At 39.2% G+C, this 18,583-nt stretch overlaps 1 protein-coding gene across 1 annotated transcript in view; it reads left to right on the forward strand.

Moving 5' to 3' along the window:
• Positions 1 to 18,583, forward strand: part of LOC148419119 (lysyl oxidase homolog 2A-like) — a 25,702-nt gene continuing 7,119 nt past the window's right edge. The window contains exons 1-6 of the mRNA XM_088422682.1: positions 1 to 135; positions 2,658 to 2,956; positions 5,510 to 5,685; positions 14,048 to 14,256; positions 15,412 to 15,628; positions 15,713 to 15,896. Of these exons, the coding sequence (XP_088278808.1) occupies positions 2,665 to 2,956; positions 5,510 to 5,685; positions 14,048 to 14,256; positions 15,412 to 15,628; positions 15,713 to 15,896 (1,078 nt within the window). The 5' untranslated portion in view covers positions 1 to 135; positions 2,658 to 2,664. The remainder of the gene's footprint in view (positions 136 to 2,657; positions 2,957 to 5,509; positions 5,686 to 14,047; positions 14,257 to 15,411; positions 15,629 to 15,712; positions 15,897 to 18,583) is intronic.

Below are 18,583 nucleotides of genomic sequence, written 5' to 3' on the forward strand. Positions count from 1 at the left end.
GCCAGCTGTGAGGGGAGCTGCGAGAAGAGCCAGCGAAAGTACAAAAAGGAACAAAGAAGCAACATCTCAAACTCTCGCACAGGTTGAACGCATCAACTCAAAATTTGGGAAAAGACCCTTCCTTCACCTGCAAAAGTAAGAATTATTTTTCTCTGAATATTTGAGGCTTGAGCTAGTACGTGTCAATTGCAGTTGCATAAGTTTCTAATTGACTCAGTGAATATCAAGCTGCTTTTTCCTCGTTCTTCCAAGTTTGGTTGATCATTTATCAAAAGTTTAATCTTAGTTGAAGCCCGTGAATCCTAAATTTAGAGTGTCACCTCAGTGCGTGGACTCCTTACTGTCCACATAGCTTACTTGTTGATTATCATATTGGACAACAATCTACTTCCTCTTTTTACTCACAGGGAGAAATCACATTTTACTGTTATTATTGAACAGGTTTGCTATTTTATGTATGCCTATATTCAATGTTAAACACCGTTTGCAACTTCACCTTTATCACTGTCATATTTATATATAGAGAGAGATAATATCTATATTAGAATGCAGAAGTCTTCAGTGGCATTGAATATATAATTTGATGGATTATTTAATATATATATATATATATATATATATATATATATATATATATATATATATATATATATATATATATATATATATATATATATATATATAAGCTTAGGTATAGTGCACATTCCAATAACATTTGATGCAAAAGCTATATCAAAAATTATAACTTTTTGAGAGCAAGCTACTGCATAATATGCATTAATGTGGATGTCGTTCATGACAGTTTACAGACAACAGTTTTTAATTCACAGAGAGCTACTTTTTACTCATTCAATCCCAGAGACGTCCAGCTACTCAATCCTAACTACTTAAAAAAAAATCTCAAACATCGTGAATGAGTTAATATTGTGTCCTTCTGATGTATTCCAAATTTTAAGAAAATCTCTTTATGCGCTTGTAAGATATTTACTTGTATGATATTCATATGTATTCATACTAAATTATCTCATATAGTGGGTGAGTAATCTTCTTTCCTGTCAGGGGCCATGTAAAAGCCTTCTGAGGGTCATACTAAAATCACAAAACTGATTAAATGCTCTCACAGTCCATATATGGCTAAAGGAAGTATCAGTCCTGAAACAGATGATAAAGCCAGAGAAAGTACAAGTCACCCGCAGCCAACTGATTTTCAGGATGTCCGCACCATCTTACGCTCTCATTGCTATGTCGTCAACTCTTAAAATTGGCTCCTCCCCCTTGCTCACAAGTGACTTGGAGGTCTTCCTCTGTGCCTCCCACATTCAGCATCTCCCTCCACATTCCTCCCCTAAGGCTTCGGAGTCCCTCGGCTGACAATTGCATGGTTGGTCATGAAATATTGAGGTGGAGTAGACTTTCCCCTGAACCACAGTGGTAGAACCTTTCGGGCGTAGTTGAGATAAATGACAGGGGCGGCACTTTCCCTGCGGGGGCCAACATTTGCTCGTCATTAGGCTGTCACAGAGTGAGATTTCTTATCTCAAATCATAACTTTCTCTTTCACATAATACCAAATCATGTTCATAATATTTGACAGTCACGTCGAGTTTTTTTGTACGTGGAGATGAAAATCCGGTTTTGATTCTCGGGCTAGAGGCTAGAGGAGGCCACTCATGGCCAAAGAAAACTTTAGCAAAATTGCTCTCTCCTTCAAGGTAAAGTTCCACACACCACAAATTGCTCTCTCCTCATCCCTCCTCCCACAGAAGACACATTGACTCAGCCTGGTACGTTCAAAAGTGATCAGTAGCAACTGCAACCGTGTCAGGACGCCAGCATCAAACGATGGCACTCATTTTCGTTTATCAAACTGCCACTGGAAAGTAACCTGTAAATCTCGTGCTGTGCTGGGACAAGAAATCTCGTGGCGATTTAATCTCGCAAGATCTCATCATACAAGATCTCGTCCAGTCCCTAGAAGTTAGCAATTAGAATATCAGAAAACTGACATGGATTTCTCACACTTGAACTCCTCTGTGTCCATGGTCATATGGGTCCTCAGTGTGCTATCAAATAATTCCCATTTGCAAGATTTTAGGAATGGATGTAATGATGCCATTTTGAACCTCTACCTGTTTTGACAATATTTAGTCATTTTTAGCCTCCTAGTGTTCTTTTAATGCTTTTATTTGATCAAGGTTGTATCGAGGGCAGCTGGATGCTTAGTACATCCGCCTCACAGTTCAGAGTCCCGAGTTCAATTTCAGCTGGCTCCAGCCTTCCTGTGTGGAGTTTGCATGTTCTCCTCGAACCCCAAATTGCCCCAGAACAGCTGGGCTAGGCACCAGCAAGCCAGTACCACTAGTGAGGGTAAGCGGCTATAGAAAATGGATGGATACAGGAGGTGTATCAAGATCAATGGCCCAAATTGGGCCAAAATTGACATCAAGGTAAAACTTCTATGTTGTGCCTAATAATGCCCAATGGTCTGTAAAATACAGTAAATAAAAACCACAAATGTATGGTTATGTTAAGACTCATATGCGAGTATGAATTGTTGTTTGTATGTGCCCTGCAATTTCGAACCCAACTGAGGATAGCTGCTATAGAAAATTGAAAAAAAACTTCTTGCTTACACCTATCGTCATTTCTACCATCAGCTGCATCATGCCGCATCACGCAAGAACCTCTTTGGACCTTGGCCTCCTATGCTTCATGCTCTGCACATGGCTGCTGTGCAATGCCCAAAGCGAATCGGGCACTCCGTCCATACAGCTCCGTCTGGTCGGAGAGAAACGAAAGAAACACGAGGGCCGAGTGGAGGTCCTCTACAAGGGCGAGTGGGGGACTGTCTGCGATGATGACTTCTCCATCTACGCTGCCCAGGTGGTGTGCCGAGAGCTGGGCTTTGTGGACGCTGAGTCATGGTCGCCCTCTGCCAAGTACGGCAGGGGACATGGTAAGAAAAATCCCGGAGAATGACTTCACGTGCACTTGATTTACTATTATCCAATCAAAACAACCGAGGAGGACACTCAGGGGCCAGAAGCCAGCATGCCGCATGCTAGGCTGCATAGCTTGTCTTCATCAGTGAAGAAAAGGTCTGATTCATTGTGCTGTTTTCCATATTAGAGACTCCAAGCGAGACAAGGCAATCAGCACTGCGTGTGTGTGTTTTGTGCACGTGTTTTAGGGTGTGGGGGAATTCCTGTATTGGTGTTAAAAAAAAAAAAAATGGCATTCCCACCTCTGGGGTAACTGCTGCTCAATGTCAGTCTGCAGCCATGTTTAAGTGTTTAAAATAACATTCTTGAAGTTATACAACTGATGTATGTCAAGCTCCATGCAAAATACTTTACATGAGCTAAACAAGAGGAAGACTTATTATAAACAAAAGCAGTTATGTATGACGTATTTGTTTACACGTTGGCCCCGCTGTGGCGTAATTGCCTGTCATCTATCAGGTTTTGTGTATAAAGATGGCGGCCGATTGTTTCGATCCAAGTCATATGCATTACGATTATTTATAATGACTGTGGTTGTTAATTGTGATGTTTCCATTTTGACTTGGTTATGGTTACCTCACTTCCGCCATTGGCAAATACAAGATGAAAAAATTACTTTAAGGCCTTTGTTCACATCTTTCGTATTGACAGCAAAATTGGATGCAAACAGGATGCAACCAATGAAGGCTCAGCACACTAACATCACATGACAAAAAAAATGCATTCTAATACACTTTAAAGCAAAGTAAAATTGTTATCCGATTAATTATTTGATGGAATTATTGATAAAATATTCGACTCAGAAATATTTGATTATGACATCCCTAGATTCTATGATTTCACTATACAGGGACCTACTTACATTGTTCTGAATTTTCTATTGTAATAAAGAAACAAGAAAGTATTATACAGTACATTTTTTCCTCATGCAAATGCCTAAAACACAAACTAATAAGGCATTTGCAATTCCAGCAGTGATCTGCCACTCAATGTACAAAAAAAAAGCACACTCGTATCCAAACCCTTTAAGAAGATCACTTAGCCCAGTACTTCTCAATTATAATTTGCCAAGCCCTCGCTAGGAAAGAGAAGAGTTTTCACGCCCGCCCCCCACTTGATGCACTGATTACAAATAAGATAATATCTATAAAAAATTGTATAAGTATACCTAAACCTGTATCCTTTTTAACATCAACAAAAGAAAAAAAAAGCAGTACAAATCAACTTTCAACAACTTAATTATTCTTTAGGGTGTTTATATGGGATACAGTTTAGAATAAAATAACCAAGTGCACCAAAGTGCCTGAAATTAAAAAAAAAAAAAGAAATGATGAAAATTCTGATTTTATTGCAATTACACTTCACATGACAAAAACCAAGCTTTTTCCCTGGGGTCATCCGCACCCCCTCTGGCATCACTTGCACCCCCCCAGGGAGGGCTGCCCCACTCATTGAGAAACACTGACTTAGCCTAACGTGTGTTTTTGGAAGGTACAAAGAAGTTGCAGTGGCAGGAGGAAACCCATGCAGGCAGATGTGCAAACTACTTATTCAACTTGCTGGCGCAGTACATAGATTGCGTAATCACTTATTTCATAATGAAGTCCAAGTTTAGCTGCAATAGACCACTAGAGGGAAGCTCTACCGCCACCTGAGCCAAAACATTTTTTATCTCAATCGGGTTGCATTATAATACATCATGATTTTAGCAAGAAGGTTTTCATATATTATAGAACCACAGTACAAAATCTATCCACCTTAAGGTGTGTACAAAAACACCCTGCGAGCTGTTTGTACGTGTTGCATGGAAACAATTTAGCTGTTTTCTTACTATTGTCAGTGGAGACACAAGGCCATAAACGTAATTAAGGGAATTTTCCATATCCTATTATTATGACTAATGCAGCAGGAACCAGAGAAGAAAGAAACCAGATGCTTTCAAATCAATTAAGCAAAGAAAGTACACAACCAGTAGTACTGACCAAGTGTTATTCCTTTCCCATGTCGGATTGTTTACAAGCTTCTTAGCTGCCAACAATAATACAGCATTTGCAACTTCAATGTGCAAAACAAATGGGACATACCTTTGGAAAAGCTATTTAAGGTCATAACTTGCTGCAAAAAATACAAAAAAACTGTTATTCAGAAGTTTTTTGGAACACTATGAGCAGTGCAACGTAGAATAGCCATAAAAGCTAACTGCTGTCTGAATTCAATCCCCAGAAGACTGGCAAATTTTATTTAGCAGCCTAATACAGGTTTAGCACAGCTGGCAGTGTGATTGTTTGGGAAGACCGGGACATATTTTGAGACGTTTTAAAAATGTTCCAGGGTGTTTTGACATCTTGTTTGCTCACAATGACCAGCAGTCTGGTGGTTGGTGTGGTTCCATTCATGTCGGATGAATCAGCTGCCCAGCGTGAGCCGTCACTGAATTTGACTGTTTGTTTTGCTTGTAAATTCAGGTGAGCAAAAGCCATCTCATTATTTCTTTGCGTCCGTTTCAGGCCGTATCTGGCTCGACAATGTGGATTGCAACGGTAGAGAGAAGAGCCTGGCCGAGTGCCGCTCCAACGGCTTTGGAGTGACCGATTGCAAACATTCAGAAGATGTCGGGGTGGTGTGCTCCCAGCAGCGCATTCCGGGCTTCAAGTTTATCCGGACTCAGGGCAGCAACGAGGAGGTAAGACACAGATGGCACAGCGTTGTTTTTTGAGAATCGTAAATTTCGGACCATAAATTGCTACTATTTTTCATTTTTACTTTTTTTTTTTTTGTTTTTACTAGCCACCAAAGAGCAATCTCTGTTAAAAAAAAAAGGGAAGAAATGATCAAAGTATTGAATTTTAGCTGTAACAGCTGTTTTACTTGCCACCAGAAGGCACTCTTCAATAGTATACACAACCAGGCACATCACTGTTGTGTTGGTGCAGTATTCTAACAATCCAAGTGTATAGGTGTTACGTTCAAAATACGTCGGCGCTGCTCTCACTTCTAAATTTGCAGGCATGCTCATCCGTGTCGAAGACAAGATGTTTCCGTAATCAGGCAGTTTGAAAATAAAAATGTGTGCGTATTTTTTCTTCCCATACTTTGCGCTGGTTAGGGGTACTTGGCTGAAAAAAAGAAAAAAATAACATCACAAAAATAATTGAGAAACGCTGACGCACAATGTACGTGACCACCAGAACATGATCACCTGAGCACAAGCCATTAAGTTACAGCCAAAAATGGCCGAGAAAAAGTTGAACAGATGTGCTGGAAATGCCAGTTAAGACTGAACCGTAGCTGCATGAAAGCCTGGAGTCATCTCGCACGTGCAGGTCAGATTTTCTGCTGAAGTGAATAGTAATGACTTTGTCAGGCTTGCTGCTTACCCACACCCCTCTCGGCTGGCTCGCCCCCCCTCGGAGTTCTTGGAAAGGCTTCCTACCCTGTGAGCAGGGGAAGCTCATCACGTCTGGCTGCCGTCAACACCTCCATACCAGATGGAAAGTCAGTCAACGTGATAGAAGACAGGGAGGAAACATCTGAAAGGCCTCTGACGCAGGGGGTTCCCATTTGATCCATACAATTTTTTTTTTTTTGGGGGGGGGGTCAGTGAGCTAACAGTTTGTAACGGCATAGAGAGTAGATGTAAAGGAGGAGAATGAAATGCCTGTCTCAAACGTCAACTTTTCAGTTAAAAGAAACACATCTGTGTGTATCCAGTTGGAAAGGACATTTTAAAAGGCTTACTAATGCTCCCCCTGTCTGTAATTAGCTAATTTTTACAGGAGGTGTATTTACTTGGTTCCGTATTTGTTTACAGTCCCAGGGGTGTTGCTGCCGTTTAGTCCCCCACCCTGTAAATATTTCCTCAGTCTGGGTGAGGCCTTTCAAGTGGAAGGAGAAAGGAATGGGTCGAGTGTAGCCGGACCCCTTTGACCGTGCCGGAGCACGGGCCGGCAACAGCCAGTCATGTTCCTTCCTTCGTCGTGTTTATTCATCGCATGAATCGGCGTTTTGTGCTCGGTCGGGAAAGTGCGTACGTTAAAGTTAAAACAGAGGTCGACCCTAAATGGGAGAAGTACTTTCACTGCTCACACCTTTATAGGAGCCCCCAAGTATCAACATTAAATAAACAATACAAAGTAATAACATTTTGATAAATAACACACACATATATCTTACGGCCATTGAGTTGTCAAATAAGCTCATCTTAATACAAAATATATTTCATAATGACTGTGTGGCCTTTTTATTTTATAATACACTGATTTGTCTGATAAATAAAAAAAAACATTGTGGAAAAAGACAGGAAATAAAAATTGACAGTGTTTTATATAATAAAATATTGGAAAATCAATCCAAATGTAATGCCCATATTATGTTGCTGGTGAGCAGAATCTCAAAAATCGCTTTTCAACAAACCCCCAAAAATGCCATATTTGTTCAACTATATTTAATTTTTAATTCCTTAGATTTGTCAATATTTTTTTGAATAAGACCCGAATGTGTGGACTGACTGACATGAACTGTATGATAGTATATATGAGTAAGAAGAAGGAGCCAGATGGGCAGTCCTGGAAAGACAAACCTTTGCATGGCATGTACCACCATCACTGAGAAAACATACCAGTGGCTGGAAAAGGCTGAACTGAAAGACAGCACAGAGGTGCTAAGCATTGCAGCACCGGAGCGGGCCTCTATTGATCTTGTGTGATCAATAGAGCCCGGGTTCTACCACATCAGACAGGATCCCAGGTGTAGGCTGTGCAAAGAAGACCCAGAGACAGTGCAACATATCACAGCAGGGTGTAAGATGCTGCTAAACTGAGAATCAAGCCTCTACCGACGGTCCTAAATGGTTTTTGAAAGACACTTCATTTCTGTTCAAGTGCCAAGTTTCATTAGACTTAATCTACACAGAAAAATCACTATGGTTCAGGCCAAACATGGTTCGCTAATTGTTAGTGAAAAAGAATGTGTGCGTTTTTGTGAAGAACTGCTTGTTCAATTGGCATTGCAAATTTTGTGGTGTGAGGACAAGGAGAAAGAATATTGCAGAAACATAACATAACACCCCAACAACGTGCTATTTTGGCCAACTTAAAAATAAACACACCAAATAATACATGCCTGTAGTAGACATCAATTCAATAGCCTAATCAAGGTTTTATTTTTACTTTTTTCATCTGAGCTCTGGTTGTATTATTATTAGCTTGACACGTCCAACTCTCTGGTAGCTGCTGACGTGAGGACAAAATATGAGGCATTCAAACGCAGTCGGACATTTTATACTCATGCTGAATAACAAGCCAATAATAATAAAATAATAATCTGCAAAAAAATTGTGCGACAATGCTAGAAAATTGCTCAACTTAAGTCAATGATTCATAAAACTGCTCTGTTATTATTTTCAGACTTGCATATATGTGTTTTTATTTTTTGAATCAATTTATTTAATTTTGACACTTTGAGTGCAAGGCTTGCAACAGAGTCCATTCATTTACAAGCTAAATGATGAATTGTTTATCGAGATTTTGAATTGCATACAATTTTTTGCTGGGGTCACGGAGACATGGCGGATGAGCGATGAGCACATCTGTCTCATATTCCTGAATTTGGGGCTTTGAATCTGTCCAAGTGAGGAAAAGCGGCATAGAAGATGGATGGATTTTGTGGCACGTGGGTGTAATTTGTATAGCCACAAACTTCTGCATCCATGGTAATCCGATGGAACACATGCAGTGGTTTCTTGATATATGCTTTTCATGTGTTTTGTATCCAACTTTGAATTTTATTAGAGAGAGAGAGAATTTCCAGAAGCTTTACATGGCCTAATATTACATCGTATCGAAAGGCCCACATCAGCAATATTGTTCATTACAATATTATAGACTAAGTGGTGAACGTTCTGCCTTAGCCGCATTAAGCATCTTTATTCCTGAATGGAAACAGATTTGGATTTAGTTTCACAACTGCTTCGAGTCCCGTGAATGTTTTTTTCTGACCTCAGCGGACAGAAGCCATACTTCCTGCCTCGGCAAAGTCTGTCAGGCATGGCTTCGCAACATACCGTTTCGAGGAAGGGAATCACGGCCAATGACTTTGACATGCAACATGACAATGTACTTTAAGCTAGCTCTACGTGGTTTAGTTACCGCAGATGGTGGGGATTACGTCGAACATGACTCAAACTCTTGAGAAGGAAGGAAGTCATTTTTCTTGTCCAAAAGCTACTAAATGGCACGACTCCACTATTAATTACATTACTGTCACCCTCACAGGGATAAGAGATATTCTTTATCATGCCTGCCAATCACTAATTTGAACTGCGTTTTATTCTGGCGCTCCTCTGAAAGTATAAAAATAACTCCCTTCCAGATTGACTCAAAATTCCGATGAGCTCATCCTCCGATAAGTCTGCTTGAGAGAAATAAACATCCAAAATGCTTTGCAGTTTCCCACCAGCGCATTCATTGTGTTTCGTGCGAGGCACACACCCACAGCCAACACAAAGCATCTGAAGCCCGGGGAAAATAATAGAAAGTGGTATTAAAAGCCTCGCGTTAGAGGTTAAAGGTCGCATGCCGACATCAGCTGCAATGGTGTCAGCTTTCAAGAATCCTCAATCCTCTCATTCTCTACCACTCAAAAGAAGTCAAGCGTGAAATGGGAACTTGCCTCGGACACGTCCGATGTATGTGCGAGCCTTGTAAGGAGGGGTGGACCCAAGGGGAGAAAAGGTTGTTTCTTGCTTGCCAACTTTTCTTCTTAAGGATTGAAATTTGCACAGAATCAGCACATGTTCAACAGATGTTTCCAAACGTTGCACTAAGTATTAGGGAGTGTGGTTTGCAGTCATGCATACCTGCATTTTATGATTTGTTCAGCACTAATAACCTCAAAGGTGTTTATGAACCTTACAGAGAAATATTATCATATTACGCAATAAACATAAAACAGTCAGGTTATACTTGGGGATTTACATTAGCCATAATTGTGGGTTGTGAATGCAGAGATGGATTTCAACTAGACCGAAAAAGGAGAAGAAAATATATCTTGAAAATGGGCAATGCTGCAATAAATTATGATTTTTTTTTTTTTTTTTTAGTATGTGTTAACAGGAGCTCCAGATTACTTCAGAGCTTGGCCAAAACATTTCAAATAAAATTTATTGGCCATTAATGTTAAGCCAAGTGAAAGCATCTGCTCAGTGTCTTTTTACGCTGCTGTTATGCAAGTGAACTCATTCAATCCCAAATACATAAGAGACAGAGACAGAGAGAGAGATGGATATGCTGTAGATATAGATTTATTATTATCGATTATGTTATGCTTTAGTAACTAAATTAAGTACTTTAGTACCAAATTTAATTGATCATGTTTGTATTTACGTTCAGTAATTCATATTACTTTAGTATCAAAGTAATCGATTACCTCGGTACTTCATTGCTTCAGTACCTATTCAAGTATTTTAGCACTTTAGTACATAATGTAATTAATGACATTAGTACTTAATTACATAAAATAACTTTTGTACTTAAGTCCCTAAACTAATTGATTAATTCAGTACATAATTGCTTAAAGGTAATTGATTACTTTGGTGCTTGATTACTTAAAATAATGAATTACTTTAGCACTTAATTACCTGAAATTGACCACTAGTAGTACTTGATTCATTTTGTACCAGCACCATTTTTGGAACTTTATTTCGCCAAACGTTTGAAAAAATATAAATATGTATCTGGAATTGAATGTCTAGAAAAAAATAGAAATAAAAAAAAAAAAAAAAAATATATATATATATATATATATATATATATATATATATATATATATATATATATATATATATATATATATATATATATATATATAAAATCTGTAAAAATACATCTTTGGGATTCATCTAGTTAAACTTTGGAACTCCATTAGTGTGTATTTTCCTATTATATTCAGAAACTTGAAAAACTAGATTATGCATCCTCATCTGTTTTATTTCTGGCAGAAACGTTATAAAAACATACAACATTTTGCAAAGGAGTCCCTATAACACAATTTTAGTCCCTTATCCCATTGAGGTGCGAAAGTTGGCGAGTGTCGGTGAAGGTTGCGGCTCTTTTGATCCCGTGTTTGATTCCCTTTGACATGTTGTCACCATCTGGGTGAAATTTCAGCTCCCTAGTGTCTTCTTTCAATGCTTTCCCTTTGATGCGAAAAGCCTTTGATGTAAAGATCAACGGATTGGACAAAATACTGCACAATGGTTAAGTAAGGTATGCGGGCGAGGTGTTTGTTTGTGCGTGTGCATAAGTACGGGGGGGAGCAGCGATGGGAAGTCACGTGCAGATGAATGTGAGGTTCGGTCCGCTGGCTGAGAAAAAAACGTCGAAAAAATGCACAGTAGTGGAAGTATTAGTCTCATGTTCACACATGGACTAACTGGGCAGTGGGGGGTCAGTACACAGAGTGAGGGAGCAGTTAAAATAACATGTCTGCTCCACAGTTTGGAAACATTTCAGTAATGGCTTCATAGAGCAACACGGGCTGGTTGGCACTAGTGAAAACACGTGGCCAAAATAAACCTGGAATGCATTTAGGGTGAAAAAAAAGTATTTTGGGAATGAATGAATCACAAGCAGTCAGCAAGTTACAAAGATGACTATTGATACTGATGATAGCATCGCTTCACATTGCTGATTTTTTTGTAAGTGTGGAAACGCTGCCATCCAATGGTCACAGTTATCACTACGGCGCTCGATTGGCTTATATTCGGTAAGCATTAGTCAAGGGTGTCAGCGACCCTCCATAGAAAAACATATTTGATGAGAATTTTAAGGCGAGAATTCTCATCCACAGCACTGAAAGGGTTAAAGACATTTCCAAAAAGGTGCTTTTTGACATCAATATACTAGTAACTCATTTATTGACGGTCCATCGAAAAAAGATTTTTGATGTTTATAGCTATCGATGGGAAATGAAATGAAAATAATCATTGTCCTATCGTCCCTGAAAAAAACAAAAAAACAAATTTCTGTTCTGGACAGCCGCAAACTCCAAAGAAAGAAATTAGGTGAGGGCGATAATAATTTGAATCAAAGCAGTGAGCAGCGCAAGGATGACATCAGTTTTTCTGCATGGCGTCATAGCTGTGTGACTGCTTCTCTTTCTATGAACTCATGTTTGACTTTGTATGCTTTAAGTGGCAACAAGTGGAAAATCCATAAGTAGTAACAGCTTCAGTTTCAATGCTCGTCTCTCAGCATTCATAGGGGGAGTAGTGCACATGAGCGGTGTGGAGATTTGGGCTTCTTCCAAACAGGATTAGGCCGAGTTTATGTCTGCTTGTCTGTATTTTTTTTTTGGGTTCTGAATCCAGCGGTTGGTATCTGTCCTTTTCTCTTCCTCTGTCTGGAGTCAAGCTTCAAACAAGCAGTTTCCTTTCTCCTGAGCCAAAAGTAACAACGGAAGCACCCGTCTGAACCTCATATTTGCACGTTTTTGGCCAAGTTTCTCCCTCTCGCACATCTGACACCTTTTTATGTGCTGCGGCCCAGAAATGTGGTGCCAGTGAAGTCGAACATGTTTCAGTACGACTCTTGATCCGAATATTCTTTTCTTAATTCCACATGAATGGCTTTAAAAAAAATCAGCCAAAACGAAAACACTCACTTACAGTAAAGACGACTTAGACCGATAATGGATGTGATTACATGTCTTCACCTTTTGGTCCAGACGCGGGATGGAAAAGCTTACATCACGCCATGTTCAGCAGGAAACCCCTGATGGAAGACCATTTACTCCCACTCATACCGCAGCAGTCAGGAGGGTCGAGGTCACAGTCTGACTTAATTGGCCCCTCCCGCTCCCGTTGGTTTTGGGTTTACAGAACATTCCCGGAAGCTGACGGCATCTCAGGAAACCAAACATTTAATACTTCTGGGAGACGCGCCTGGATGTTGGGGGTTGATCGAAGCTAAAGTGGCTGGGATTTAGTGAGATCGGCTTTTCGCGGGGTAGCTAAGAAGCTGAAGTGGCTATTTGGCGCCTGTGGGTCAAACTCATGCAAACACCCCACTGCAAGCCCTGGCTCAAGGAAAGAAACGAACAATAGCAGCTGTTGTTTTTTTTTTCTGGTGGGGTTCCGAGTCAAAGGTTGTGGCTTGATTTAGAGGAGCTCTTTTTTGCTTGCCCGGAGACCACCCACAAATACTTTTTTAACTCGATCTCTGACATAAACTCATCCCACAGCAGTTACTTCTGTTCACTCCCACTCAGTCTGGATATTATTATGGAATATCATATTTTAGATTCAAACTATTTCCTAAGATTGCAAATAATGATTGTTATAATACATGATTAATCTGTTATTAATCTGTTAATCTGTTATTTTGTTGATTAACCGGCGAATGGGGTTTAAAAAGTAAAATACAATTTAAAAAAAAAATCTACCCACTCTGCTTTCGCATGAGTATGTTCTTTGCAGCTCAAAATATCTAAACATTGTATTCTGATTGATATCGCATTTGTGATAAAGGAAATAAACTGCAAAATCCTGCCATTGCTATCCATCTCAGGTGGCGGCCATTTTGCCACTTGCCTTCGACCGTAAATGACATCACAGTTGCTCAAGGGCCAATCACGGCTCAGCTTGCGAACGTCACAAACTCAGCAAACATATGAACTGTGATTGGTTGTTACCTGAGCCCTGAGAAAGTGTGCAATCATTTACAAAATGGCCATCCCCTGAGGAGACATTAAAAAAGCCTGGAAGGGGGCTCCTCCCACCTGCGGCCCCTTCTGAAGGTTTCTTATTTTCTTTTTTAGTTTTTTCCTTCCACTTTGGGGAGCTTTGTTCAGGGGATGCTCTTGTGGAATTATGATGTTCTGTATGACTACTTTTTCACCTGTGAAAACTTTTAGACTGCAGTGATTCAGGGATTTACAAATACACCTGACAGGAAAATTCTAGGCAGGATTTGACATTATTTAATTGCGCCAATTTTGCAATCTACCGATTATACCCGAGACTAATTTAAAATCCCTTTGTTCATCAGGGTATGTCAGTGAGCGTGGAGGATGTGCGAATCAGGGCCACGTATTCTCACAGAAAAAGAATCCCCATCACCGAGGGCTTTTTGGAGGTGAAAGACGGAGGCAAGTGGAAGCAGATCTGCAACGCAGACTGGACGGAGATGAACAGCAGGGTCATCTGCGGCATGTACGGCTTCCCTGCCGACAAGCGCTTCAACAACAAGCCCTACAAGTACGTCTTCATCTGACAATAGATAAAAAAAATAGGGTGGGGAAATGTTGCGCAATTTTCCAAGGAAAAGTCTCACTGTGCTGCATCTTATTGTTGCTTCTTTTGAGCACAAGTGTGAGCATGCTGACTTTCTGAAACATCGCCACAAAGGCTGGCAGTACTTGGTTCTGACTCACAATTTATCATTTCCTGACAATTATTTTAGACAGTTCAAAGTGACTATGACATACACTTTTTATAATGGTTATAATCATTGATTTTATGTCATGCATTTAAAAATGTGGATAATCATAATTGATCACAGTTTTCTGAAAGTATTGAATTGAAGAACGATCTGTGTCCTGAATGCAATTTTAATTTGAAAGAGGTGAACCCCAACATTTTTTGTACAATAATATAATATATTCTATATAGCCCCAAAAGTCTAAAAGCAGTATTATGATTAACCTATTAAATCCCAAAGACATATTTTTATGTCTTTTTTAAGAGTCAAGACATTCAATCCCAGTTACTTATATTCATTTTTATTTTTGCTTTCAATTGTTAGGCCCAATAAGTAAACAAACAAACAAATAAATAAATATATAAGGTCTAAAATTGGCACACACAATGTGATTAACCAAAGTAATCTATTACCTTAAGTAATTAAGTACAAAATAATTAATTCCTTTGAGTAATTAAGTACTTAAGTTATTACGGTAGTCCCTAACCAATTTTCAGTCATTCATAATGAAGTGCCAATCCATTACTTTAAGTAATTCAGTGCTAAAGTAATCAGTTACTTTATCGCTTACGTACAGAAGTGGTTAATTCCCTAAAGTAATTGATAATTGTCGTACTTAAAGTACTTGATTACTCATAGTTTATTCATTTAATACAAGGTACATGTATTGCCAGTGATACAGTGGATTGGAGACAATTTAATGAAAAACAACCTTATCGGCCTACTATTTCTACTACACAGATGTACGATATATGTTATAAAATTATGCTAGTGAGATATCTAAGTCTACAATTTGTAACATCAATTGATACAAACATCATTCTGACAAAAATGCATCCAAAAAAAAGATTTGCGATAAATGAATGTGAAATAAATGACTTCCATCCATGTTGGATAATAGAATGATTTATTGCTTGTTTTCCACCTCCCAGATTGCTGGCCAAGCGGCGCAAGAAGAACTTCTGGGGTTTCTCCGTCAACTGCACTGGCAACGAGGCCGACCTGTCTGATTGCAAACTGGGCAAGGAAATCGAGCTGAAGGGCAACAACACCTGTGAGCAGGGCATGCCCGTGGTGGTCAGCTGCGTTCCTGGACGCACTTTTGCTCCCAGCCTCAGCACAGGCTTCAGGAAGGCTTACAGAATGGAGGTTTGTATGGGTATTTGAGAAGAAAAAAAAAATGGTATAAATCCACAGAAGTCCCATTTTTCCATCCTTGAACCTGCTCCACAGCAACCTCTGGTACGACTAAAAGGCGGAGCGATGATAGGGGAGGGTCGCGTGGAGGTGTTGAAGAACGGCGAGTGGGGCACCGTGTGTGAAGACAACTGGAATATTCGAGCTGCCACCGTGGTATGTCGGGAGCTGGGCTTTGGCAGCGCCAAAGAGGCCTTGACCGGCGCCAGTATGGGACAAGGTACACTCAAAACATCACATCACTCCCGTTCTGCCAATGATGCTGTGTCATGAAGCTTCATTATTTACAAGGTAGAGGAAAATGTTCCATCGGATTAAAATGTAGCTTGTTTCATTCTGTCAATCATTCATTCAGTTACAATGGCATGGATGACCTAAAAAACAATTAAAAAAAGAAAAAAAACAAAGGCTACAACATAGGTGTCAAACACAAGGCCTGGGGGCCAGATCAGGCCCACCACATCATTATATGTGGACCGCGACATGCTAGTTATGACTTCAGGTTTCTTTTCTAATACAATTCATACACAATTATTACAGTTACACACACGTTTCCACTTGTTGTCAACTGAAAATGACATCACACACTAAGGGCGTAGGTAACAACCAATCACAGCTCAGCTGGTGACATCACATGACCAAATAGAAAATGTTTGCTGTGATTGTGGAAAAATATGTCTTTAAAGGTGTTAAAATAATCAAGCAATGAAATTTGTAGAGAAAATCTGAACTTTTTACTGCTGAAAAAAGCTAAATTAGTAATGTTAAACTCTTTTGATGAGAGAACGTTAAAAGAACAAGAGAAATACTTTAAGTAGTGGACTGAAACGCACCAAGTTAAACACTTTTATAAATCACTCACCTACATTAGTCATTGTCCAGAAAATTCCTAACCAAGGATGAAATAAAATGTCAAAATATCCTACAACCTAACAACCAATCAATCATTCCTCAGTTTATGGGGGTCACATGACCAAATCTAGAAAACAAGCTGAGCCATGATTGCTTTTGGTAAAATGTTTATACAGGTAATAGTTATAGAAATAGTTATAAAAATTAATGTAGTTGGTAATTAATTACAAATGTACAAATGGTTTATTGTTGATTGTTTAAAATTTACCCTAAAAACAAGAATAGTTGAAATAGCTTAACACAAGTCATGTGACAGGTAAAAATATTAGGTATTAGAAAATCAATGTGTTTCAGGCAATACTTAATAAATTCAATCCTAGACAGTAGTAAATGGAAGCAGACTAATATTAAAGCGACAATACATTTCAGAATCTTCTCGATCTTCTTGGGTTCCACCGCCACCCCCTTACAACTTTTTTGCTGAAATTGATCTCTCAGTCATATAAATTCTGAGTCACAAAAAAATGAAAAAATACGCATAATAGTTACATAGAAGCCGAGTCCAGCCGATAAAATCTCCACCTGCTGTTTTTCTCAAACAAGTCTAGACCTGAAGTCAGCATAAGAGGCCAACAAACGTCTTTATGGACAATTCATGATTGTGTTCTAGAACCTGATTCTGTGAAATGCAATATACTACTGTAAAGGAATCCCATTTGCTCAAGCATTCAGACATCCACCCGTTCTCAGAATGAATGGAGAGTGGACGAGAGTACAAAATGTTCCAGCGAAGAAAAGCAGCTGCCCTCGGTTCCAGAGGAGGAATTCCATCTGGACAGTTGCAGAAGTTCCTTTTTCATAAATTCACCCCTGACTCCAAAAGGCTACCACACACATATTCAAAAGAGATGATGATGACGTTTGTTTAGAGAACTAAAATAAGATTTGGATTGGCTACTATTTGACCTTTTGTGCCTTTTTTTCACAAATTCTGAATAATTACTCCTTCTGATCAATGTTACTTTTGTGGAATATTAAAAAAAGATTTAAAAAAAACATTTAGATTAATTAGTTAAGAATTAATTGGTCTAATTCATCTCATTTTAATCTCCCACCAAAAAAGTAGTTTTCTAACTGAAAACAAAAATGAGGAAAAAATGAAAAAAACGTTTTTAAATTTGGGTACATTGTGGTATTGTGGCAGATCAGAAGCTTGAATACGGCAACAACATCAAAAATCAGTCATTTATTTTCTTTAACAGACTTTAACATGCAGTCAGAACCATTTAATCAGCTGTAAATTAGCTGCTATCGTTAACAGTGGCTGCAGTTGTAACTTGGTGCTTTGCATTTATGCGGGAGGCTAAACTTGAGCTGCTCCTGCGGCAACCAAAGAATGGATGTCAATACCATTACTACTGGTGCCCTCGAGGCACTTTTTAAATTTTACCAACTGACAACTCTAAAATGATCTAACATTTTCACGTCTTCTTTTTGCTCCTGCAGCCTATCAGGTTATGCCAAACACAATGACAGCCAATCAGTATGCATTTGAAGTGATTTGGCTGTTTTTTTCCACCACAAAAAAAATCCATAGATGAAAACAGATCTAATCAACACACAGAAAGCACAAAGTTACTTGATCAAAGAGGAAATTCATACAATTAAAGAAAACAACACTTTAACCTGACTGTTATGAATTGATTGTAATTAATCGCAGACACCCTCAACACCTATAAAATGACATTAATTTAAAGCAGTTATGTTATACTGCTGTTCAATTTTATTTATTACTGTGTGTCTTAGAGCATATCTAAGACGTCGGTTTGGTACCGTTGCTTTAACAGCAAATGAAATCCACAGTAATCTCCATAAAAATTATCGTGCAAAAGACAGGCAGGCTGGAGGGAATCTAATGAGTAAGTAGTGCAGTTTTGTGCTCGCTGTTGATTTATTTCCCCCGGTGGCCAGCACATTTCTGGCCGCCTCTTCGCAGCGCGCATCACCAAGGACATTCCTCCTCGGTCACATGGGAGGAAAGCTAGCATGCTGGGA

The sequence above is a fragment of the Hippichthys cyanospilos genome, chromosome 9, assembly GCF_059441005.1.
Source record: "Hippichthys cyanospilos isolate Australia breed blue-spotted pipefish chromosome 9, RoL_Hcya_1.0, whole genome shotgun sequence".
Lineage (NCBI taxonomy): Eukaryota > Metazoa > Chordata > Actinopteri > Syngnathiformes > Syngnathidae > Hippichthys > Hippichthys cyanospilos.